The following is a 28,000-nucleotide window of genomic DNA, read 5'->3' on the forward strand; positions in this document are numbered from 1 at the left end:
AATGATTTCCATGATAAGGTTAGTTAACACATCCATCACCTCACATAATTACCTTTTTTTAAATGTGTGTGTGGTAAGAATATTTAAGATCTACCCTCTTAGCAAATTACAAGTATACGATACAGTATTGTTAACTACTGTCTTTACAACTCCCACCCATAGTCCCCCAAAAGCAGGGGATGGGGGTGGGGATGTAATACAGTGCTGAAGTGTGCAGCCCTCTGTTACCCCGCACCCCGTTACCAGGCAACAGTTACCCCGAGACCAATAATGCAGAAGGTTAGAGCACCATAAGAGGTCCTGCTCAGCCACTGGTCGGCGCCGCAGTGGGCCCCTCCCCCAAGCAAGGAACTGTCCACAGGTGACCATTAGAGGGGCACTGAGCCAAACGTTGCGGGAGTCGGGGTCGTCAGGTGGAGAGTGAGGTAAGAGGGAAATCCAGGTCCTCTGCCGGGCGCCTTCCAGCTCATCCGGCCTCGAGCTGGCGGGTGAGTTGGGGGCCCAGGGAACAGGCTGGGGCTGTGTCCTACAGGGCTCCAGAGCCCTTGCCAAGACCACCCACTGGCCAGGCCCAGACCCTGAGGTGGTGGCGAACCTCTCCTGCGTCCCTGCCTCTGCGACCTAATGGCACAGGCAGTCTGCATGGGAGACGGTCTGTGGGACTTAGCCCCCACTGTTAGGGCGGCCTGAGGAGCCTGAGGGCCAGCTGGGTCCTGGGGGCCTGGCTCCCTCAGCGATGACAGCAGCTAGACAGCGTCTGAGGAGCTCGCCCTGACGGAGCCACCAACTGAGAACTGCCTTTTCAGCCAGGCCTGGGCACTGGCGGGAGGACCCAGACTGGGTGCTGGACGAACACTCCAGGGCAGGGTAATTTCCCCCCCACACACACACAGGGACCCCCTTCTCTTAGCCAGGCCTGGACCCCGAAGGCTGAAAGTTGTGCCTTGGGACCTTTCCCTTTCTTGTCAGAACAGAGAGTAACATTTGTTTGGTGGAGATTTACAGGAACATCGTTACCTGACTTTGACCTCATCTCAAGAATAGAGGATCTGACACCAAGAAGCTTCCAACAACTAAGCATGCCCCTCCTTCACCTATCCTATAAAAGGGCTTTGCTGAAAGCTTTTAGAGAGTTTGGGGTGTTTTTAAAGGCATGAGCCACCTATCTCCTTGCACGGCCCTGCAGTAACCTTTTCTCTGTTCCAAACTATGACGTTTTGGTATTATGTGGCCTCACGGTGCGTCAGCACACGACTTGTGCTATGGTAACAGGGAGAGTGTTAGCTGCTCCAGAATTTCCATATAGGAGAAGCTAAGGGAGCAGTCAGACTGGACTTAAGGCTTCATTTATATAGTAAGGACATTGTTATTACTTAGATTTTAATTTACAAATAAAAATAGCAGTTTTCCTTAAGTGCTTTTAGTCACATGTTGACCATCTTAAAAACCGTTACTATTTTTTATTATTGCTGCCTACTATTGTTTTACTTGCAGTAGTTAAGGTGAAGGCTAACGAAGATTAATGGGGATTTATCAAGTCTCCATTCGCCCCACCAGCCCTTTAGAAGGTGACAACTTCCTATGGCTGTATCTCTCTGGAAAGGATAGGACTACTCTGAGTTCTACCCTATTTCCCCCAGTTCTTTCTCACGTTAAGGGCTGTACCACCTTTCCTGCAGCTAATTGCCCGTTCTGACATTTCTCTGTTGCCAAGTGCTTTTGTCCAGGGGCAGACCTCTCCATTCTCCGAAAAGTGGATTGTAGCACCCTGACTTTCCCCACCTCGTCTCCTGGTGGTTTCTCCCAGGATCCAGCCTTGGTACGTAAGACGTTTGTCCTTCTCCCTTGGTGACATTTTTCTTTCAGGCCCTCCACATTCCTGGTGGTTTCTCCAAGCAGGTAATTGCTCTCCGCGTGGTGCTGATTCCTGAGGGGCAATTTAGGTTTTTCTAAACATAACATGGAGCTCGGGACCCCATCTCCAATACCTTCCTCCTCCCGGAAGCCCACCTAGTCCAGGGCCACACTCCCACATGCTCTGTGGCAACCCCTGCCTCGCTCTAAAAACCCGCAGGAGGCCTCTTCCTTCGCTGTACGGAATGGATACGCTTCCAAGATGGCGGCCCGCGCGCAGAAGCACACTGGGTGCAGCCATGTTCTCTGCCCAACAGCGCCTCTCAGGGAAACCGCGCAAGGTCCCTAACAAAGTCTGTTCGCCGTGTTGACTGTTGGCGGAATGCGGCTTCCAGGGTAATTCAGAGCATGCGCAATACCAACAGTCCGTATGGTGCTAGAGGCCCGACTGGAAGCGGAAGTGGCTCTCGGAGGCGTTTTTGCGGCTTGTGTCAGGAGCATCTTCATACGTTAATGCCGAGAGGTCTCTGAGGTGATTTTGGTTGCTCTTAATTAGGAATTCTGTGGGGTCAATGATGGAAGGCTTGTCCGTGGAGTTAGTGATGGTGGTTTGGGGATTCAGTGGTGGGGGGTGGGGTCTGTGGCATCCGTTATTGGGTGTCAGAGAGAGGTCAGTGATGGGGTCCTGGGCAATGGTGAATATCTTTGAGATGAGTGATTGGGATTTGGGGGCCCAGTGATGGGAGTCTGTGGTCAGTGATAGGGCCTGGGGCGTCAGCATGGGGAATCTATGGGGTCTGTGATGAGCTTGTTTTTTAAATACAAGCATTTTCTTTATTGCTCCCATTTCAGTGTTTGGGTTTTTGTTTTTTGAATTTCAGTTAATGTTTTCTTTGACCCATGAATTATTTAGAAGGGCATTCTCTATTTCAAATAATGCCTCTGGGTGACGCTCGAGTGTAAAAATTGCTTATGGCCCAGTTCAGGGTCAGTTTTCATAAATGTCACATCTATTACATAAAAATAATTGTATTCTTTATTAATTGTATTGTATTGTTTCATATAGATTGCATTATATATATTATTTTGTCTGCTTAATTAATTACCGAGAAAGGTAAACTCACACTGGAAAGGTTATTTATCCTCTTGCCCTTCCTTCAACCAGTTTCTGCTTTATATATTTGGAACTATTATTAGGAGCAGTTATGTGTATTTTCAATAATAGATATAACTAAATAACTCAAAAGATATTATAGCAATTTAAGCACCCACCAGCAATTTATAAAAGAGCTCATTTTCCAAAATGCTTTCCAGCATTTAAAAAAAAGTTTTTACAGTTCTGAGGGAAAATTATATCTGATTGGTCTAATGCACTTTCCCGTCAGTAATGTTGGCACCTTTTGGGTTAATTGCCATCTAAATGTACTTTTCTGTGAATTTTCATGTCCTTTGTCTTTTTTTTCCCCTGGGCTTTTATTTGTTTTCCACTTGATTGCTAGATTTTTTTTTTTTTTTTTAACAATAAGGATAACCTGTCATCACATATTGAAACTTTTGTGTATATATATCTTCATTTTTATTTTTATTAGGTGTATTTTAACATATAATTAGGAAATATCGAATCAGAAATATTTGGTTTTTCTTTTATAGTTTCTGGGTTTTCTCTCATGTACAATAAGATCACTCTGACTCCAACAGAGTGTTATACAAACGTATACTCCTAAAATTTATTTTAATATTCTTTGAGATTTTTAAAATACATATACTTAAAATATTTACTCATGTTGGAATTCAGTCTAATGTATAGTGTGCAATGGAGATCTAGTTTGTTTTGTTCCAGGTGGAAGGCCAGTTATGTCAGCAGCATTTATGCAATGAATGTCTTGTGTACACTCAATTGAATGTCACTTTTTTTTTTTTCCGGTACGCAGGCCTCTCACTGCTGTGGCCTCTCCCGTCGCGGAGCACAGGCTCCGGACACGCAGGCTCAGCGGCCACGGCTCACAGGCCCAGCCGCTCCGCGGCATGTGGGATCCTCCCAGACCGGGGCACGATCCCGCGTCCCCTGCATCAGCAGGCGGACTCTCAACCACTGCGCCACCAGGGAAGCCCTGAATGTCACTTTTGTCACATACCTAAATCAGTACTGTCTGTTGTTTTACTTGCTTTGATTATATTGTTTTTTATATTAACTTTTAATATCTAATAGTGCATAGTAATTGCAGATATTTATTGGATGCTTTTTGTATTCCAGGGAAGTGTTGAGTATTTTGTAAGCATCATCTCATTTCATTTTCGTAACTCTATGAGGTAGGCACTTTCATTCTCATTTTTGAAACTGAAGCTAAAAATAACTTATTCATTTTCTCATAGCCAAAAAGTAGCAGAGCTGCAATTCAGATCTTCAGTAATGTCACTCCATATCTCATGTTTTTTTCCCATATTTTACCATGACTAATAACCTATCACAGGTTTTGTTAAACTTCATGTTCTCCACAGCACTGGTTCTCAAAGTATGGTTCCTGGAACAGTAGCATTAGCATCACCTGGGTACTAGTTAGAAATGCACATTCTTGGGCCCTGCTATGATCTTAATGTTTGTTCCCCCCAAATTCATATGTTGAAATTCTAATACCCAAAAGTATGGTATTAGAAGATGGGGCCTTTGGGGGATGATTAGGTCATGAAAGTAGAAACCTGATGAATGGGATTAGTGCTCTTATAAAAGATACCCCACAAAGCTTCATAGCCCCTTCCACCATGTGAAGACACAGCTAGAAGGTGCTGGCTATGAACCAGGAAGAGAGCCTTCATCAAAACGTGATTATGGACTTGATCTTGGACTTCCTAGCTTCCAGAGCTGTGAGCAATAAATTTCTGTTGTTTATAAGCTGCCCAGTCTGTGGTATTTTGTTAGAGCAACCCGAATAGTCTGAGACAGGCCCTACCCTAGACCTACTGAATCAGAAACGGTGGGAGTGTGGGGATTTTTAACTGTATTTTAACAAATCTTCCAGGTGATTCGAATGCACACTCAAGCTTGAGAACCACTGTCCTGTGGTGTCTAGCTCAGGAAACTACACCTTGGAGTTCACTGGAGATGTTTATATGATGACTGACCATGTGGACATTATCTTTCCAGGGAGCCCCTGGGTCAGATCTTCCTCCAGATTCCACCTCACCTCTTCTTAGCAGCTCTGCTTGAGTTTACAGATGTCCACCAAACTTTAGGCTCCTGAGAGAATAAAGGTTGAGACCCAGCATGACCATGCCAGCTAATTGGACCTCTCACCAGAAATCCCTGGGCCTGGCTCCAGAGGAACATGGCAGCTCATGTGAGGTGAGGAGGAGGAATTCCAGGGGGTGGAAATTCATTCTGGGAGTAGTTTGATCTTTACAACAAAGTTTTGTGTAAAGATATCTAAAATTATTCCCAACGTTGTTTTTGGTGTTTGTTTTATTTTGTTTACCATATTAACCTTGATGTCTAAACCCATCGATGACAGTAAAAGAACTGAAAATTATGAACATAGATTCAGACATCAAATGTATTAACTACTCACAGCAAAACAATGTTCAAAAATAATCTAGAAAAATAACTTATCTCAATTTAAAATCTAGATGAAAGGGTGGATTTCTAGGAACATACTAAATTTCCCAGCAAATCTTTAATTACCATTTACCATGTTTTCACTTGTAGTTGTTAAGATTTTTACTTAAAAAATTCTCCTTTTAATAAAATTAGGATTGCACCTTTGGAGAGATTTGTTTGCATTGATTTTATTCTGCTTTTGGAATGTTAACTTTGTGTATGTGTGCAAATTTTATGTTTAATATTTCTAAATGTTACAGAGTCACTTGAAAAGAATATTTCCAGATATGGACTTTGTTATCAATAAAATATGTAGTTAGGAGGTTTTTACAATGTGGCTTGTTTTTTCCTCTTTATCTCCTGGAGCTGAGAGATATTATTTAAAGTTTCCCACCATGAGTATATTTCTATCTGTATTGCCTATAGTTTCTGTTTATAAATTTTGATGCTATGTAATTTGTTGCAGTGATAGTAATGACATCTCAAGTTCATTTTGGATTGTGTCCTTGTCCTGTGTAATATCTTTTCTTAGAATTCAGCTCTGTCTGATATTAAGATGGAGGCTGTTATTTCCTTTATGTTGGCATATCCAAATATGCCTTTTGCTTATCCTTTTACTGTCAGCCTTTGGAGTCCTTGTGCAATTTCTCTGTACAGCAGTGGAAAGATGCTTTTTATGTTACACTTCTGATGTGGATGTTTCTTTTATGTATCTTTCACTGTATACTCTGTATTTTTTGCTTTTGTTTCTGTGTCAGTCTGGTAATTAGGAGGGTTTAGATTCTTTTTTGTTTGGTTAGTTCTCTTAGTGTCACCCTTATCGCATTAACTTTTTGAACTAAATCTTTTACTCTTTTAGACAATATCTATTAAATTTGTACTGTGAATAATGATAAGAGTTCTATACTACTACTTCAAGGATTCTTTTGTTTGTTGGATATTTTTATTAAACTCTATTTTTGTTTTTTTTTCTATTTTACTTTAAAAGTCCTTATTTCCATTTCATGTTGCTTACTTGTCTTAATCTGCTCTTGCCACTTTTTGTGTTTTCATAGAATGGTTTTATTGCTTTCAGAGAGAACTTCATTTCTGTGCTACTTTTTCTTTCTTTTTTACTTCTTTACTGAGTTCTGCCTTTTTTTTTTCAAAAATTCAAATAACCATTTTCTTAACCTGTTTTTTCATTATTTCTTCTTTGGACTCATATTCCTATTTATTTCATTAAGTAGTTGATTGTTTTAGTGAATTCCTTGAGTTCATGGTGAATGTGTTTTATTGTGTGGCAGTTTATTTCTAGCATGTTCCTTTTAATCTCTCCCTTTTTTTTCATTCTTTTTGCTTATAGTATCTTTGTACATTAGGAGATTTTTATTGTTATTTTTGAGTAAGGAGATTTTTCCTGGACAGATTGTTTATAAGAACCTCATTTGGTGCGGAGTCAAAGCTACGAATATGACATCTTCTTGATTCCCCATTTAATTCTTGATGACATAGGGTTTAGGGGCCAGGGTTTTGATGTGAGTAGGTTGTGAATATGCAAGTGTATGAAAGAGAAAAATTAGAGTATATGTATTCTTTTCAAGTATATAAGGAACATTTTCAAAGAAATGGCAATGTTCTAAGCCCCGTAAACAGAATCAACACATCACAAAGAAGCAAACTGTAATCTCTGAACATAGTTAAATGAAGAAATAAAAAAGATAGCTTTTGGGCTTCCCTGGTGCTGCAGTGGTTGAGAGTCCGCCTGCTGATGCAGGGGACACGGATTCGTGTCCCAGTCGGGGAAGATGCCACATGCCGCAGAGCGGCTGGGCCTGTGAGCCATGGCCGCTGAGCCTGCGCGTCCGGAGCCTGTGCTCCGCAACAGGAGAGGCCACAACAATGAGAGGCCCGCGTACCGCAAAAAAAAAAAAAAAAAAAAAAAAGATAGCTTTCAAGCATCAAAATTTTAGACATTAAAAACACAAGTATCTTTAATACTTATCCTTAATACTTTCTCTGTCCTGTCCTTCCTGCATGCTCATTCCCTACCCTGAATTCAGTGACCTGCTCTGTATATTCAACTCCTGAATCATCATCTCCCTACTAGCTCTCTATCCACCTGCCTAGAGTCCATCCTTGTATATGTTTTATCACTTAAATCTTAGTATGTACAAAATATATTATTTATCTTTTTCCCCCAGCCCCCTCCTCTAGTCCTTAAATTCATCTGTGACCTCAGAATCTACAGCAACACAAAACTGATGACTGAGAGTTATCTGAGTCCTTTTTTCTCACCTTCACACTCGGTATCACTTTTACCTCCTTAATAATTAGTATCAATCTCTTCTATAGCCTTACTACAGCCTTACTTTAGATAAGTAAGAAATTTGTATTCTCTCACCTGAATTGTGCAGTGGTTCTCGTGACTTATTTTCTGGTCTTGCCCATTTCAAAATGCTCTGTTACGAGAATAAATAAACTTTCTTCAATATATTTTTTCAACGTTTTATTTATTTTGAAATAATTATAGATTCAAAGAGCATGCAGAATATAGTACGGAGAATTCTCCGATAAATTCCAGTTTATTGTGATGCATGATTCTTTTTATTCATTGCTGGATCCAATTTGGCAATATTTCATTTAGGATGTTTGCATCTAAGTTCTCAAGAGATATTGGTCTGTAGTTTTCTTTTTGGTACTGTCTTTGTAGTGCTTTGGTATCAGCGTAATAATACTGGCCCCAAAAAATTAGTTGGGAAGTGTTTCCTCTTCTTTTAATTTCTGGATGGGATTGTGTAAAAATGAGACTAACTCTTCTTTAGAAGTTTAGTAGAATTCTCTAGTAAAACTGTCTCGGGACTTCCCTGGTGATCCAGTGGTTAAGACTCTGCTTCCACTGCAAGGGGCACGGGTTTGACCCCTAGTTGGGGAGCTAAGATCCTGCATGCTACACGGCGCAGCAAAAAAAAAAAACCAAACTATCTGGGCCTGGAGACTTTTTTTTCCAGGAGCGTTTAAATTATTAATTTAATTTAATGGTTTATGGGATTATCAACTTATGTATTTCATAATGTTGAGTTTTGGTAGTTGTGGTTTTTGAGGAATCGGTGCATTTCTTCTAAGTTGCTGACTCTATTCGCATAGAAGTTTTGTATTCCCTTATTTTTCTTTTAATGGCTGCCATATCTGTAACGATATTCATTCCTGACATTGGTAATTTGTATCTTTTTATCTTTGTCAGTCTGGTTGACTACTAGGTCAGTCAGCAAGATTTATCAATTTTATTGATTTTTTTCAAAATAATTACATTGTGTTTTATTGATTTTTCTCTAGTTTTTTTTTATTTTGTTTTCAATTTCCTTGATACCTGTTTTCTATTATTTTCTTCTTTCTGCTTGCTTTGGGTTTATTTTGCTTTTCTTTTTCTAGTTTCTTGAGGTAGGAATTTAGATTATTGACTTGAGACCTTTCCCCTTTCCTTTTTTAAAAAATTGATGTGTACTTGACGTATAACATATTATTTTCAGGTATACAACATTATTCAATATTTGTATATATTGTGAAATTATCACCATGATAAATGTAGTTCTCATTCATCACTACACATAGTTACAAATATTTTCTCTTGTGTTGAGAACCTTCAAGATCTCTCTTAGCAACTTTCAAATATACAATCCAGTATTAACTATAGTTATAGTTACCATGCTGTGCATTACGTCCCCATGACTTATTTTATACCTGGAAGTTTATACTTTTGACCACCTTCACCCATTTTACCCATCACCCGCCCCCTGCTTCTGGCAACCACCAGTCTATTCTCTGTATCTATGACTTCAGTTGCTGGTTTTTTTACATTCCACATAAAGTGAGATCATGAGGTATTTGTCCTTCTTTGTCTGACTTATTTCACTTAGCATAATGCCCTCAAGGTCCATCCATGCTGTTGAGAATGGCAAGATTTCCTTCTTTTTTATGGCTGAATAATGTTCCAGTGCATATATAAATACCACATTTTCTTTATCCATTCACCTATCATTGGACACAGGTCGCTTTCATGTCTTGGCCATTGTGGATAATGCTGCAGTGAACGTGGGGGTGTGTATATTTATTCAAGTTAACATTTTCCTTTCTTTTTGATAAATACTTAGATATAGAATTGCTGGATCATATGGCAGTTCTATTTTTAATTTTTTGAAGAGCCTCCATAGTATTTTCCATAGTGGTTGCACCAATTGACATTCTTCCAGTAGTGCACAAGGATTCCCTTTTCTCCACATCTTTTCCAGCACTTATTATTTCTTGGGTTTGTGGGATTTTTTTTGTTGTTGTTACATTCTGACAGGTGTAAGGTGATATCTCATTGTGAATTTGACTTGTATTACCCTGATCGTTAGTGACGTTGAGCACGTTTTCATTATCTGTTGGCAATCTGTATATTTTCTTTGGAAAAATGTCTTATTCAGATTCTCTGCCCATTTTTTACTTGGATCATTTGTTTCCCCTTTTCTATAAATTTCCCTTTCAGCATCCCACAGATTTTGATACATTGTATTTTCACTTTTTTACAGTTCTATGTATTTTCTAGATTTCTTTTGAGGATTTCTCTTTGACTTATAGGTTATTTAGAAGTGTGTTGATTAATTTCCAGGTATTTCCAGACTTTCCAGATAGCTTTTGTTACTGTTTTCTAATATAATTCCTTTGGAGATTTTTCTGTTGTCTTTCTGTTATTGAGTTTTAGTTTGATTCCATTATTTTCAGAGAATATACTTCATATTATTTCATTTCTTTCCATTTGAGATTTATTTCACAGCCTAGGATATGGTCTGTCTTGGTCATTGTTCTATGGATGCCTGAAAAGAATGTGTATTCTGCTGTTGTTGGTTGGAGTATTCTATAAATATTGATTAGATCCTGTTGTTTGTTTTTCTATATCATTGATAATACCCTGTCTATTATTTCTATAATTTACTGAGTGTGGGCTGTTCAGGTCCCTATAGATCCCTTTTTTAAGTGTTTGACTTCAGGTGGAAATAGCCATTCCTTTAATTATGCATTTCCAGATTAGATTTTTTTAATATGGAAGATCATGTTTTTTAAAAAACATTTTGCTATGAAAAAAATGTAAATGTATTGAAGAGTAAAGAGAATAGTATAAGGAGCCCATGTATCTATTGTACCTATCACTCAGCTTTATTAGTGATCAACATTCTGTCATTCTTATATTGTCTAAAACTACCCTCCTTCCCAGCTGCTAGATTATTTTAAAGTAAATCCCGAAAACCATTTTATCTGTGACTACTTTGATGTATATCTCTAAGAGATGAGAATTCTTTTTTTCTTCCTTTTTGTTTGACATAACCATTAAGCCATTATCACACCTAAAACATAATATCAATAATTCCTAGGTATCATCTGATACCCCGTTATTATTTGAATTTGAAACATGCCATAAATATCTTTTTAATGTTGCTTTGCTTTAATTAAGAGCCAGACACGGTCCACAAGTTGCATTTGGTTAGTATGACTCTGAAGTCTCTTTTAATAAAGATTCTCCTCCATATTTTTTCTGTTGTAATTTATTTTTTGAAGAAACAGGTCATTTTCTGCCTTCTGGATTTAGCTCATGTTTTGGTCTTGATATTGTTCAACATATTCCTCTATACTGCATATTACCTATGAATGATTTGTTGGATCTGGAGGCTTAATGAGATTCAGGTTGTATTTTTCTTTATATTTTGTAAAAGTACTTAATGGGTGGTATGAAATTAATTACTAGATCATGTCAGGAGGCACATAATACATGGTTATCTCTCTTTTTGTGATGTTAAAATTGATGAGTGGATGCCATTGTTACTAGCTGACTCATCCATTTTAAACTTCTTTTCAGCCTTTCACCTGAAACAGTTGAGCAACCCTTAATGATTATTGTCTAAACTCATTATTTCATTAGGAGTTATGAGATGATAGTATTCTAATTCTATCCTAACTTCTTCATTTTTTAGCCAGAAATCATTTTGTAAGGAACTGTTCCTCATCATTTATTTGGTTATTCTGCAATACAGATCTTATACAAAAAAATGTTTAATATAAATCTGACTACCTTAATTACCTTTACTTAAAATGGAAAATTCATACTTGTTCTATGAGCAAACTGTTTTTCCCATAACCACCTTCCTGGCTTGTCATGCAGACTTCTCTTCATTTACATAGAGCTATTTGCTATTCTCCAAACTCATCATGTATTTTCCTATAGCCACACCTTTGCTTGTCTTTTCTGGGAAATGACCTTCCTCACCTCCCCATTCTGTGTTATACTTCTCATCTTCCAACTTAAGTTCCTCAACTAATAATAAACTTACACCCCCATGTGGAATGTATTTTTCCTTTTTGGGGACCTCAGTGTGTTCCACATAGAGATTTACTTTTTGACACTTTAGTGAACTTGTGTCTTCTTTTACTTTTCTTTTAAAACATAGGTCTTGTTTATTTTCCAAGTCTTTTAAGTTGCTAGAAGATTAGAAACATAAATAATTCATATTTGTGTTCCCAGGGCTAGCATAATGGCTGGTCCTAAATTGCTCAGAAATTGTATCACAGGTCATTCATCCAGTTGCTAGAAAGCTACAAGAGAGCCTATTTCAATCTTCAGTTTTGAAAAACGAGTAATTGACTGACCATAGTATAGAACAATAGCAGAAATTCTTTACTGGCTTTTTTTCTTCCATAAAATATTATGTAAAACTAGATATTTAATATACACCCTATATGCAATACCATTTTTTAAAAAGTTCCTGGATTACACAGGTGTATACACTTGTCAAAACTTCAAATGGTACTCTGAGGACTTGTGCATTTCATTGTATGAAAAGCTTACCTAAAAAAGGTAAAAAAATGTTATACTCTACTTAATGATTTGCATTCTGAAGTATTTAAGAGGAAGTGTACTGGCATCTATAGTTTACTTTGAAATGCACAAAAAAGTAATATGGATTGATGGATGGGTAAAAGGATGGGTAAATGTGTGGTAAAACAACTAGAGTAAATTGTTAGGGATAGATTCTAAGTGGTGGTTATATAGGTTTTCACTACACAATTATTTTAAATTTTCTGTATGTTTGTAAAATTTCATAATAAAATGTTAGGGAAATGGGGGGTGAGTTTTTAAACAGAGGAGGTAAATTAATAACAACAAAACCTAAGTTCCATATTCCTAAATATAGTCTCTCCATCCCCCAAAACTAACTATTCATGCTGAACAGGAATGTGCCCTTACAGGGATCAGTGTCCTTCAGGGATGTGGCTGTAGATTTCAGCAGAGAGGAGTGGCAGCAGCTAGACCTTGATCAGAAAAACCTGTACCGGGATGTGATGCTGGAGACCTATAGCCACCTGCTCTCAGTAGGTAAGCACAGTTACCTGAGTGTCTGAAAGAAGGGCCCCACTGAGAGTGTTTTTATTCTCAGTTGCTGAATGCTGTGAGACACCTGACTTATATGATGGTTTTGTCCTTGATTTGTCCAGGATTCTTTATCCCTTTTGGGCACTCTGAATTTTACAGTTGACCCTTGAACAACACAAGGGTTAGTGGTGCAGATCTGGCACAGTTGAAAATTCACATACAACTTTTTTTTTTTTTTTTTCTGCGGTACGCGGGCCTCTCACTGTTGTGGCCTCTCCCGTTGCGGAGCACAGGCTCCGGGCGCGCAGGCTCAGCAGCCATGGCTCACGGGCCCAGCCGCTCCATGGCATGTGGGATCTTCCTGGACCGGGGCATGAACCCGTGTCCCCTGCATCGGCAGGCGGGCTCTCAACCACTGTGCCACCAGGGAAGCCCCACATACAACTTTTGACTTGCCAACACTTAACTCCTAATGGTCTACTGTTGACTGAAAGGCTTACCAATAACATAAAGTCAATTAACGTATATTTTGTGTGTTATACGTATTATATACTGTATTCTTACAATAAAGCAAGCTAGAGAAAAGGTTATTAAGAAGATCATAAGGAAAAGAAAATACATTTACTGTACTGTATTTATCAATACTGTAAGTTTATGTCATCTATTTATAAGGTGAATCGTCTGTCAATGCCTACATCAATATTGTCTTAAATGATACAAAGCACTATAGATGTTATATATATTACAACACTAGACATCAAAAATGAAAAGGTAATGTGAAAAAGAAATTCATATTTATTTATAGGTGTAATGAATGATTCATGTATTGATAATGAAGAAGTAGCAATATGATTGCTTTATGGTAGCCTAGTGTAATTGATATGATGATTTCATGGTAGCCTAGCCTATACAGTAATGAATAAAGTGTTATAAAATTTTTATGGCATACAGTATTATAGTCATATTCATAATGCAGTATTGGAAACATTGTTACATTAAGAAAAAAACACTTACCTGTGATGATAGGCTGATACCCAGTTTCTCCAATTACAAGAGAGGCATACTGTACAATAATGCACTTCTTGGAAAGCAGAGTTATAAAACAGTAAGAAAACTAACACTTATTAATTTTATATTAAATGGCACTCACCTTATGCCTATGTAAGGATAGGCTGTCCACCTCAATACAAGTCTTGTACATGGTGTTCTACGTGATGAATACTTAGTCAATGATGATGACGATGACACACAAACTCCTCATACAGTCCTTGCCGTACAGTTATTAGATTTTTACAGGAAGACACATGTATATACAACAGATAAGTTTATTAACTGTACAGCATGATGATTCTTTACTCCTTTTTAAGTGAAAGTGGATCATCATAAAGGTCTTCATCCTCGTTGTCTTCACATTGAATGGGCTGAGGAGGAGAAGGAAGAGGAGGAGTTGGTTTTGCTGTCTCAGGGATGGCAGAGGTGGAAGAAGTGGGGGAGGTGGAAGAGGGGAGGCAGGAGATACAGGCACACTCGATGTAACATTATGGAAATACATCATAATTTCTAACTTTTTTGCTTTTTCATTTCTCTAAAAATATTTCTATATTTTTATACCAACTCTTCTTCCACCATTTGCTTTAGTTTCAGTGCCCATATCATAGAAAGGTCCATGTGGTAAAAGAAGTCAAAAGCAGTCTTAAGTAAATCTGAACCCTTCTGCCAGACTGTCTAATGTCAACTTGTTTTCTGGCACTGCTTCTTCATGTTTTCTTTCTAATCATCTGGCATTGGTTTGAAAGCCCTCAGATTCATCAAACCTCTGCTGTGATGTCTATTAGCTCTTAAATTTCTCCAAGATAATCCTCCACACCCTCACCCCCACCTTTTTTGCCTTATTCACAATGTCTTTCTTGATTTCCCTTATTTGCTCTGTTGTAAATCCTATGCAGTCATACACAACATCTGGACACAGCTTTTCTGGCAGGAATTTATTGTTTCAGGCTTGATGGCTTTCATGGCTTTTTCTATAACAACGATGGCATCGTCAGTGGTGTAATCCTTCCAGCCTTTTATGATGTTCTCTCTATCAAGTTTCTCTTCCACAGTGTTGACAATCCTTTCCATAGACTACCATGTGTAATAAGCCTTAATGGTCCTTGTGACCCCCTGATCTAGGGACTGAATTAGAGATGTTGTGTTTGGGGGCAGGTAGACCATTTCAATGCCTTTGGTGTTGAACTCATGGGGTTCTGGGTGACCAGCGACATTGTCCAATATCAAAAGGCAGTCCCTTACTGGCTGGGTACTTACTGACTCCAGGGACAAAGCATCAATGGAACCAATTCAGAAAGAAAGTTCTTGTTGTTCAGGCCTTCTTGTTTTACAACCAAAAGACTGGCAGCTGGTGTTTATCTTTTCCTTTCAAGGCTTAGGGGTTAGCAGCTTTATAGATAAGGGTTGTCCTAATCATAAACTTGACTGCACTTGCACGAAACAGGGGAGTTAGTTAGGATTTAGGTTCCTGTCCTGGTGCTCGCTTCTCTTCCTTAGTCCTTTGTGGCATTTTTTCCAGAATATGGCACTTTCATCTGCATTAAAAACAAGTTCAGGCAGATATCTTTTTTCTCCTGAATGATTTTCTTTATGGCATCTAGGAACTTATCTGCTGCCTTTCGGTCATCAGAAGCTGCTTCTCTTATCTCTTTTTAAAGTCAAACCTCTTTCTAAAATTATCAAACCATCCTTTACTGGCATTAAATTCTCTAGCTTTAAGCCCTTCACCTTCCTTTTGCTTTAAGTTACCATATAATGACTTTGCTTTTTCTCAAATCATATTAGAATCTATAGATATGCTTTTTTAAAAATATATTTATTTATTTATTTGGCTGTGCCAGGTCTTATTCGCAGCATGCAGGATCTTCGTTGTGACATGCGGGGTCTTTAGTTGCACATGTGAACTCTTAGTTGTGGCATGTGGGATCTAGTTCCCTGCCCAGGGATCGAACCCAGGCCCCCTGCATTGGGAGCGTGGAGTCTTAGCCACTGGATCACCAGCAAAGTCCTGGAATGCTTTTCTTATAACAATCCTGTACCCACATAAAAACTACATTTTTAATACAAGATAAAAAAAAGTGTTTCTTAAAAAGTGCATGGTGGGAATTCCCTGGCAGTCCAATGGTTAGGACTCTACTCTCTCACTGCTCAGGGCCTGGATTCAGTGCTCCCTAGTTGGGGAACTAGGATCCCACAAGACATGCAGTGCAGTCAAAAAAAAAAAAAAAAAAAGATGCAGGGTTTTTGTGTCTGCTGGTATATGCTTCATGTATTTCTTTTTTTTTTTACAATGGTTTTTACACTTAATTCATTTATCTTGAAATGGCTGGCAACAACAGCTGCAGACCTCAATCAAGCAATTCAGCTTTTTCTTGTAACGTCATGAATTTTCTCTGTTCTTGGGAGCATTTCCAGCATCGCTAGTGGCACTTAGTATGTTAGTATAGGTCCCGTGATATTATTCAAGGTTTATGGTATTGCAATAAACATGAAACATATGTGAGAACCCAGAGAGATTACTTTTTACTGCTATACACAATTTACTGGAGAGAGGGACTGCTCATGAGGCAATGATTAGGGCATTTTAAGTGGATATTTACAGCACTGAGCTCACTGCAATAGCAATAGGAGGTGGCTACAAAATTCATGACATACCTAACTTTTTTAAAACATTTTTTGATATTTCTAGGCTATGAAGTTTGTCTGAGTTTTTTCAAATCGTCACAGATCTCCAAAAGATTTTCCAATATTTTCGGTAAAATCCACTTATAAGTTGGACCCATGTGGTTCAAAGCCCTGTTGTTCAAGGGTTAACTGTACTCTGTTCTCAGAGATACACTGTTACTTTCCTGTAGAACAAAGCCTCATTGAACAAGACTATTGGTTGGGCTCTGTAACACAATTAGCTGGACCCACACCCTTTATCATTTCTCATGAACAGGGTATCAAGTTCCTGAAACAGAGGTTTTCATGTTGGAGCAAGGAAAGGAGCCATGGGCACTGCAGGGTGAGAGCCCACATCAGAGCTGTCCAGGTGAGTGAGTGTGACCCAGACTGATGGGAGACAGGGAAGTAAATCTCAGCCATCTTGAAAAAGACTGGCATCTTTGAAATGCTATTAAGCTGACTCTTCTGGAAGGTTCTGATTTTTTTGTATTATTTGAGGACCCTTGATATCGGCCTTTCAAATAACTAAATGCCTTCTATAAAAATGCCTTTGTCGTTTCTAACTGTCTTCTTCCTTGGCTTTTTGGCGTCTGGATCACATGCCAACCTGCCTCAATGAATATTTTCTTTTTTTCTTGGTTATGCTCCTTTTCTCTAACATTCTTTTTTTCTTTCTGCCTTCCGCATTGTCCAAGATTCATTCTTTATGTATTCAGCTATTCATGGATTTGCTTTCTTTAAAAGTTACTATATGTCACACACTCCCGCTCCTGCTAGTCCTCTTTCATTTCTTTCTTTCTCATTGTGAGATGCTTTGGAACTTTATCTCCAATCATGCTCTCTTCCTTTTTTCTCCATAGTCACTGACTTAAGATTTCTCACTTTCCCATTCCCCATGTCTTTCATCCAACTGATGACTTAGAGGTCACTGTTGCTTAACCTTTAGGAGTACCTTTCTGACTTCCTTCCAAGGTTGATTGAGACTTCACACTGACTGGGGGCTGTCTACCTGGTTGGCTGATTTTTGAAATTGCTTTATTTCTGTACTTCACATGATGAGGTTTGAGTTTAATCATGTCTTCATTCAGGACACACTATCATCATCAGTATGGGTAAGGATTCTCTATTATTTTATTTTTTCAATTTATTCATTATTCCTTCTTTTCCCCATACTCATCTCACTTCCCATCATAGGCAATTGTTTTATATGATAGAAACATATTTTTAAGTTCATATTTAAAGTGACTTGGGGTATGTATTATTAGTTTATATAAATATTATTGTGCTATATATCTTGTTCTTTGCCTTTTTTCACTTCCTGGCACAGTGCATTGAGTTCATAAAGTTTATTTTCTAAATAAACTGAATTGTATCCCAGAATGTTTCCTATCACCACTATCACCAAGTCTTCTCAGCCAATGATCCACCCTCACCGTTTTCACTGTGTTCAACCTGGATGAACCATATGACCCTCTTCTCTTGCCTCTGCTAGCTGCTCTTTGAGCTAAAATCATCTCATTCTCCTTTGAGAAGGAGAGTTTCGGTTTCAAACCTCACAGAGAATTTCTGAAAAACTTCTTTCTACATTGAGAGGAAAGGTGATGCTACAAGTGTCATTTTATTGTATTTTATTCTAGAAGAATTGTGGCAGATTGATGACCAGATAGAGAGCTATCAACAAAAAGAAAAATCTTTAAGAGATGTTGCTTTCATCAAGAAAATATTGACTATAAAGAGGGATTATGAATATAAAGACAGAAAAATAATTCATGTGAGCCAAAACATTCCTTTCCCAAAGAGACCTCATCAGTGTGACTTATATGGAAGTGCTTTAAGCCATAATTTAGATTTACACAGTCATAATAGAAACAGTGGATCAAAGAACATTAATAAGATTACTGAATATGGTAAAATTTCTTCCTGTACTAAACATGAGTGTACTCCAACAGGAGAGAAATTATGGGGCCATAATCAATGTGGAAAAATCCTCAGCTATAAACAAGTACCCTGTCAACATCAGAAAAGTCATACTGGGGCAAAATCTTATGAATGTGCTGAATTTGGAAATATCTTCACCCAGAAGTCACAACTCAAGGTACATCTGAAAGTGCATACAGGAGAAAAACTGTATGTATGTATTGACTGTGGGAAGGCTTTTGTACAGAAGCCAGAATTCATTACACATCAGAGAACTCATACTAGAGAGAAGCCCTATAAGTGCAGTGAATGTGGGAAAGCCTTTTTCCAAGTATCTTCTCTTTTCAGGCATCAGAGAATTCATACTGGAGAAAAACTCTATGAATGCAGTGAATGTGGGAAAGGCTTCTCTTATAACTCAGATCTTAGTATACATCAGAAAATTCATACTGGAGAGAGACACCATGAGTGCAGTGATTGTGGCAAAGCATTCACGCAGAAGTCCACACTCAAGATGCATCAGAAAATTCATACAGGCGAGAGATCCTATATATGTATTGAATGTGGACAGGCCTTCATCCAGAAGACACACTTGATTGCGCACCGAAGAATTCATACTGGAGAAAAACCATATGAATGCAGTAACTGTGGGAAGTCCTTCATTTCCAAGTCACAACTGCAGGTACACCAACGAACTCACACAAGAATGAAACCGTCTATATGCAACGAATATGGGAAGGTTTTCAACAATAGTTCCAACCTCAATACACATAAGAAAGTACAAATGAGAGAGAAATCTTCCATATGTACTGAATGTGGTAAGGCCTTTACGTACAGGTCAGAGTTGATTATACATCAGAGAATTCACACCGGAGAGAAACCTTATGAATGCAGTGATTGTGGAAAAGCCTTCACTCAGAAGTCAGCACTCACAGTGCATCAGAGAATTCATACAGGAGAAAAATCATATATATGCATGAAATGTGGGCTAGCCTTCATCCAGAAGGCACACTTGATTGCCCATCAAATAATTCATACAGGAGAGAAACCTTATAAATGTGGTAATTGTGGGAAATCCTTTACTTCCAAGTCACAACTTCACGTGCATAAACGAATTCACACAGGAGAGAAACCTTATATGTGCACTAAATGTGGGAAGGCATTTACCAACAGGTCAAATCTCATTACACATCAGAAAACTCATACAGGAGAGAAATCCTATATATGTCCTAAATGTGGCAAGGCCTTCACACAAAGGTCAGACTTGATTACACATCAGAGAATTCATACTGGGGAGAAACCTTATGAATGCAATACCTGTGGAAAAGCCTTCACCCAGAAGTCACACCTCAATATACACCAGAAAATTCACACTGGAGAGAGACAATATGAATGCCATGAATGTGGGAAAGCCTTCAACCAGAAATCAATACTCATTGTGCATCAGAAAATTCATACAGGAGAGAAACCCTATGTGTGCACTGAGTGTGGAAGAGCCTTCATCCGGAAGTCAAACTTTATTACTCATCAGAGAATTCATACTGGGGAGAAACCTTATGAATGCAGTGATTGTGGGAAATCTTTCACGTCCAAGTCTCAGCTCCTGGTGCATCGACCAATTCACACAGGAGAAAAACCATATGTGTGTGCTATATGTGGGAAAGCCTTTAGTGGCAGGTCAAATCTCAGTAAACATCAGAAAACTCATACCGGAGAAAAGCCCTACATTTGTTCTGAATGTGGAAAGACTTTCAGACAAAAGTCAGAACTGATTATACATCATAGGATTCATACTGGAGAGAAACCTTATGAATGCAGTGACTGTGGTAAATCGTTCACTAAGAAATCACAGCTCCAAGTGCATCAACGAATTCACACAGGAGAGAAGCCTTATGTGTGTGCTGAGTGTGGGAAGGCCTTCACTGACAGATCAAATTTGAACAAACACCAGACAACACACACTGGAGACAAACCCTATAAGTGTGTAGTCTGTGGGAAAGGCTTTGTTCAGAAATCAGTTCTCAGCATGCATCAGAGTATTCACACTTGAGAGAAACATTCTGAGAAAACCTCAGTGAGATCAGATTTTATTTTACATTATGGAATTTGTGCAACAGAAAAATATGCATATTATCGTAACTAGAAATGCTTCATCAGAATGTCATACATTACTATACAGAAGAGGACCTCTGAAAGGACCCTGAATGGGAGGACCCCTTCCCATATTGTCACCAGCCTCAGTAAACCTTGGGGCATTCATACTGAGAAGGAACTTTGTCAGTTTGGTACATTAGAAGAAGCCTTCTCATGAAAACTGTAACCGAACACTGTTAGCAAATTCTGCACTGGAAACATTATGTGAAGTCATGCTAATGATAATCCTGCTTACTGTGGAATAGATAATATGCCAACAAGTTGAATGGTAGAACAGCATAATATATACGATAACGATAAACCCTAAGTTCTGTGAGATGTTTGTTGCAGAACACATTGCCTAACAGAATTTTGTGTGTCATTCTTCTGTTGAATCAAACATGGTCTGTGTATCTAATCCCCCATTGCATATTTTTATCAAGAAAGGGATGCCACAATAAAAAAATTATTTATGTATACAGATATAAACCTCAGAGTGTATGTTGACTCCCCCATTATCCTCTAGCACCATGAATGGTACCCCCCCCCTTATTAGCCACCAGTAGAGTGTTTTCAACTTTCACACAGCACATTGTCTTCTGACCCCTATAATTGCGTTATGACTGCCTATTCGTGTTGACTACCATTATCTCCCAGACTTACTGACCCTTAATTAGCCCCCAGTATAGTGTCCTGTGAGCTCCCATTACCTTCAGGAAAGCTTCTGAAGTAAGAATGTTCAGGTCACCTCAGTCAACTCTTCACCTCGGTCTCCCTTTTGCTGTTACAGTTTTATAGTCCTTCCAGCTCATTTGCCTTCCTTAATGACTTGACCTTTATAATGACAATAATGAATCAATAACTCATTAAAACAAACCCCAACATACCTTCACTGTCTCCTCTCTACCCATCTTCATTCCATGCACTCTTCAAGGACCTTCTCCCCCATGTGCCTCAAACGCATCAGGTTAGGTCCTGCCTCAGGGCCTTTGCATTTGCAGTGCCCTCTTCAAAGAGAACAGTTCCTCATTATATCTCTGTGGTTTACTCCATTGTGTCTTTCTTCCAATGGCATATCTTCACAGAGGCCTGCCCTGCCCTCCCCTGCCTGTCTGGCTTAAAATTCCATCATCCTCCCCTTCCTCCTTTATCCTCTCCATAGCACTTATTACCATGATGCCCTGTATATTTCACTTATTTGTCTATGGTTCCCACTCTAGAATGTTTTTCCCCATTTTGTTCATCGTTGTGAGCCTAGACCCATGCCTGACATACAACAGTCCTTCTATGAGTGCACGTTGTGGAGTGTTGACCATGCTCATCCCATGACTTCCCTTTGATCCTTTCTGTATTGCAGCATAAGATGCTCCGATGGGGAGAACCAACTTGTCTAAAACACACAAGGCTTTTTCACCCCCAGTCTTTACCTGGGCTGTGCCTCCTTCCTGTTCTAAAAGTTGTAACATCATTGGAAACCTTTTGCTCTGATGCCAGCCCATTTAAAGAAGGGACTGAGGCACAGGAACTCAGTCCCACATAGATGGGACTTGATGCTTGATGTTTCAGGATTCCCTTCAATGATTCTGAAATACCACAGTCAGCTCCAAAGTGATCACAAAAGAGCCCACTCACTCTGCCCGAGCATGCACAGTCCTGCCTTACCCCAATTGCACCTTGATGGGGCCTTGTCTACCCCGTAACCTGACCTACAGACCTGCTTATCATGCCCTGACAGGTATGCCCAAAGCTAATAATATGGAGAGGCCAAGAGCAGAGAAGGGTTGACCTTCCTTAGAAGTTAGGTGTGCAACCTAAGACTGGGGCAGCAGTGGTGCATGCAGAGGGTCTGATTGAAAGCTCAGCTGCTGGGTGGCCAAATGAACCAGCAAAATGTTTCCTTCAAGTCAGTCCATTGGCAACGCTGAGAGTGGGAAACAGTTGGGTTGTACAGAAATGTTCTCACCTTTGTGAATAGCAGCATGAGGGTTGAGAATGGGGACAGAACCTGGTTAAGGGGACAGGTCTAAGGATTTTCCTGTAATCCCCTCACCCAAATTGGGCAGTGATTAGTGACATATCCCATTACCACACCTTAGATCCATGTCTAATCCATCATTAGCTCCCCTTTATCTCACCCCTTCACAGTATCTGATGAGCCACTGTACACCCTTCTCTATGTTAGAACAGTATCTGGTGACCCACTACCCCCTTTTACCTCATTCAGCACTACTTCTGGGGCTTCACTCAGTGTTTTACGACCCACCATTTTCCCCCAACTTAGGACAGTGTTTGCTGATCCCGCAGGAGAGTGTCTGGAGATCTCTCCATTACCCCCTTCTTAACGTACCCCAGCACAATGTCTGGACACCCTCCATTATCCCCCTTTGACTTTACTCCATCACTGTGTTTGTCACCTCTTATTACAGGAAATAGTGTCTGGAGATCTTCTCATTACCTCTTCCAGTTACCTCCAGCATAATGTGTATTACTTCACCACATTTGTGAAACAGTCTGGTAACCTCCATACTCCCTATTTATCCCCACTTTCACCAAATAGTAACTGATGACCGCTTATTACAATCCTCAGAGTAGGAAACCATGATATACCCCACCTAATCCAACTTTTAACATTATCTCCTGATTCTTTCATTACACCTCTATCAGGATGGCTTGTGTTTCCCTCCATTTGTTGTCCATCACAATGATGGTGACCAGTTATCTTCCATTACTCCACCTAACAGTGTTTGTAACCATCCCCAACACAGTATGTGGTGATGCCCCCTATACTCTGAACACTGGTGTGTGCCATTAACCTGCTTCCCTCTCCCCAGATAAGGGCAATGACTGATAAGGCACCATAAACTTCACATTAGCCATCTCTGTAGGACCCCCATTAACAACTGGCACAAAGTCTGTTGGTGCCCATTACCCACTAATACAGTATCTGTGACTCTTCCATTAAATTCTGGTAATATCTGCTCTTTCCCTATTGGCCCTCAGTAACACAGTGTCTACTGATTCCCCATTGCCCACATTGCTTCATGAAGCCACTTAGTGTGGCTACTGCAAGTCCCCCAGTATTGCTTCTCCAAGTCCCCACTGTTTGCCTGGACAGGAACCCTGGGGGATGGAGAAGGGATGAGGATCAGGTCCTAGCCTCATAGACACCCTCCAGGGAATTGTTGGTCTGGAGTAGGCTGGGGAGGCTCTGGGAGACCCAGGAGATCACAAACAGCTTCCCATTTACTACAAGAGGAATGAAACAAGCAGAATAGTGAAAGCTGTCGATGTGGATTAATATCCAGGTGCCAACCCTGATGCCCGGTAACCTCCCCTGAGCCTCAGTTGCCTCACCTGTAAAATAGAGTTATGGAGGATGAATTGACTTAATATGGGTCACTTGAGGGGAGTAGGGCTAGTGGAGACAAATGAGAGGGTCCCTGTTGTTAATGATATTACTAGTTATAAGTTGACACAAGATCAACCTCTGTATGGCTGTACCAAAACCTCACAGAGGGAAATGTATGTTATTTTATTGTAAATTACTTTCAATTATTTCTCTTTTATATTTACTGTAACATAATATTATAGTACTGAGATATTTTTAAATTCAGCTTTATTGGGGTATAATTTACACACAGTAATAGTCACCCTTAAAAGTGTACAGTTCTGACAAATGTGTACAAATGTAATCAACATCACAACCAAGAGAACTGTTCCTTCACTCCCCTAAATTCCCTCCTATCCCTTTTTAATCAATCTCTCTATCCACTCCCATCCCCTCGAAATCACTGATCCGTTTCCTGTTTCTATAGTTTTGCCTTTTTTACATGTCATATAAATGTGTGTGTATACATATATATGTAAAAATGTGTCTCCTTTGGAGTCTGACATCTTGCATTTAGTGTATTTGAGATTCATCCATATGGTTGTATGAGATACAAATGGAAGTATGCTGATGAAAAGACATTCAACATCATTAGTCATCAGGAAAATGCAAATTAAAACCATAATGACATACTACTACACACTTATCAGAATGGCAATAAATAACAGTACAAAAGTTGGCAAGGATGTAAAGCAATAGACACTTGCATGCATTGCTGATGGGAATGATATACAATGGTATCTCCACTCTGGACAAAAGTTTCACAAGTTCTTATAAAGTTAACGATATACTTATCCTATGACCCAGCAATCCCACTCCTAGGTATTTATCCTAGAGAAATGAGAAATTATGTACTCGAATGTTCACAGAAACTGCATTCATAATCACCAAAAAATTAGAAACAACCCAAATGTCCATCAGTGGGTGAATAAACACAATGTAGTATATCTGTACAATGGAATACTACTCAGCCATAAAAAGGGTGATTTATGACACCAGAGAAAGGAATGATTCATTGACACAAGTTACAACGTGGATGAATCTCAAAAGTATTATGTTTTACCGTGTGATAATTTAAATTATGTTTGATAAAAGACTTATTAGAAATTAGATTATAAATATCTATACATAATTAGATTTGTACATTAGTTATAATTTTATACTGCATATCATTATATACTATAATAATGTATATTTGTAATATAGTGCACTGTAATACCATTTATTATTGTATATTCCTTATTACAATAAAAATGTTTATTTTATATGAATGTAATATGTACTGTATGATTATATATTGGAGTATGTAATTTTTTTCTATTTTGTATATCAATCTTTCACATAAAGTTTCAGTTATTTGTATTTTTACATGTTTACATTTAATGTAAAGTTATAACTATAATAAAAGAGGCCATAGGGTCTGAAGAACCTGCAGTTGTAGCTGGTCAACGTTTTTACTATCTGTCAACACGCCCATTCTGGCTGTTCTTAACATGGCTGAAGCCTTGTTTTTCTTTGGGCCTTTGCCTGGCTGTGTTCTCTGAGAGTACTCTGCTTCCCCAGTGTTCATACAGTTTGCTGTCCTCTCCTGTTTGGAGAGTTCACACATACACACACCATTGTATATGAAGTAACACACTTCTTGGGGTCACTTCCTATTTTGTACTATCTTTGTGCTGCAAGTACCACCGTCTGACCTAATATTAAATGTTTCTTTTTTTTGATTTATCATTCCTCCCTCCCCACTGGACCATCACCCTCATTATGTCAGGACTTTGTCTTTCTCCTGCTGTGTCCAAGGCAGCCAGCATGGTTCTAGCACAAAGTAGAAACTCAGTACAAATTTGTTAAATGGATGAATGAATGATAACAATAGCAGTGAGGTTGACCAAGTGCTCCACACAGTGAGCTAAATTTGTGGGGAGGATGGAGGGGGTAGGAGGGTGGGTTGGTTATAGGTCCTCTAATTTGAGATTTAATTCCCCTCCTTATGCCCCGGCACAACCACGCCCTTTCTCCCCTGGCCATCCCATCCTTCCCCTCCCCAGCGTATCTGACCTGCATCCTCCCCCAGCATCCACAAGTTAGCGCTGTGTCTCCTTACTAAGCCTCCTTAGTAGGCTATGGTGGGTAGGCTATGTAGAGCTGGGAGGACAATAGTGGGGGACACACAGGCAGGGGGCCATCCTGGCAGCATCCACCCCAGCACTTTCAATCTCGTAACCCATCATTCAGTCCAGTCTGTCCTGCCTGCTCTGTCAGAGGAGCCACCAGTGGATATGAAACCCAGGGGACAAGGGGAAGGTGGCAGGGCGGAGGATTCCAGGCCTAGTGTGGCAGGTGTGGACCCTGTGGCTAAGGTCTGGTTAAAGCCAATGTTGTCATGGGCACTTGCCCTAATGTCAGGGTGAGCTGAGACCTGCATCCTCAGCATTCAATAGGGCTACTTGTGCTGGAGTGACTGTTATCTATATTATATCCTACCCCACCTGAGCTCACCCCACTTTCCATACCATATGCCGTACCATACCATACACCATACCATACCACTTACTAACTATTTTACTTAATTCTACAATTATATTCTTATTGAAGTATAATTAATAGTTATAATTTATAGCTAATATCAGAATCCTTGTCATTATTGTATGCCTCTAATTATTAAGATACCATGAATAACATCAACTCAGATACTAAGAAATCCCATGTCCCTTCTGCTTTCTGCTACCTTCTGGTTGTTGTTTGCATTATATTAACACAACAATAGCCCCACCCCTAGGGGCAATGTTTTTTCTCCTTTGTGAAATAGGCACAATTAATTTACTCCTTTATTGATATTATTGTGCTATTTTAATATTATAATATTGGACATTGCTACTAAAACAAAAACTGGTGTTCTCTGTTCCCATCTAAGAAAGAGGACAATGTAAGCACAACATTAATACAATCATTTGAATTATATTAAGGTTATGATTATTATTAATGCCAATTCTGAGAACCCATGGTGGGTTCCATTGCACTCTGGAAAGTGGCACATTTATAATGCATTGCTGAGTAGGTTAGCTAACTATTTATTGCTATGTAACAAAGTACCCAAAACTTAATGGCTTAAAACAACAGTAAACATTTATTCTCTTACAGTTTCTGAGAGCCAGGAATCTGGGAACAGCTTAGCTTTTGGTGGTTCTGGCTCAGGAACTGTCCTGAGGTTGTAGTCAAGATGTTGGCCAGATGTTGCAGTAATCTGAAGGCTTACTGGGGTTTGTGGGCTCTGATTCCAAGCTAGCTTACATGACTATTGGCAGAAGGCTTTAATACCTCACCACATGGATCCCACGTCTTCTTGAATGTATTCACAATATGGTGGTTGGATTGGTTACATTGGTCAACCTTATTCATTGTAGAAGAGGACTACACAGAAGTTTGAATACCAGGAGGCAAGATTCATTAAGGGAAATCTTGCAGGCTGGCTACCATGCTGGCAGTGTGATTATTTGCATTTATGTTAATATTATCATAATAATTGATACCACTATTAAGAATGATGACAATCTTGTAAACCAAAGGGAGATGGTCCACACTACAAGGTCTCTGTGAGGTTTAAATGACATGGAACTCAGTACACAGTGCTAATGATGATGATGATGATGATGATGGCAGCAAATTTTACTATTTGAGTGCACTTGTCCCTGCTCCAGGCAATTTAGATCTATAAGCTCAATCCAGTCCACACAACAGTGCTTAAGATAGGCTCAATTATTATTCCTACTTCACAGATGAGGTATCCGACTCCTTAAGAGTTGAGGAGCTTGCTCAAGGTCACAAAGCTAGTAAATAGCACAGGGGGAATTCAAACCCAGGCCAGCTGGCTACAAGGTCCATTGTATTAACCCCCATGCAATGTGACTCTGAAAGGTCATTGTTAGTATGGTCACTCATAGTGTTGTATACAATTATACTCTAGTTATAATGGAGTAGTTACAGTGTGGTTGTAATACTTCGATCTGAAAAGGCT

The 28,000-nt window shown here is 39.3% G+C and overlaps 1 protein-coding gene across 1 annotated transcript; it reads left to right on the forward strand.

Annotated features, from left to right (window-relative positions):
- Positions 1-2,221: 2,221 nt before the first annotated feature.
- Positions 2,222-22,948, forward strand: LOC137215224 (zinc finger protein 585A). Its single transcript, XM_067720098.1, has 6 exons — positions 2,222-2,386; positions 3,786-4,164; positions 4,997-5,194; positions 12,707-12,833; positions 16,822-16,914; positions 18,185-22,948. The coding sequence occupies exons 3-6, from the start codon at positions 5,117-5,119 to the stop codon at positions 20,512-20,514; spliced, it is 2,628 nt and encodes an 875-aa protein (XP_067576199.1). The 5' UTR covers positions 2,222-2,386; positions 3,786-4,164; positions 4,997-5,116; the 3' UTR covers positions 20,515-22,948.
- The last annotated feature ends 5,052 nt before the right edge of the window (positions 22,949-28,000 follow it).

This window comes from Pseudorca crassidens, chromosome 20, assembly GCF_039906515.1.
Source record: "Pseudorca crassidens isolate mPseCra1 chromosome 20, mPseCra1.hap1, whole genome shotgun sequence".
NCBI lineage: Eukaryota > Metazoa > Chordata > Mammalia > Artiodactyla > Delphinidae > Pseudorca > Pseudorca crassidens.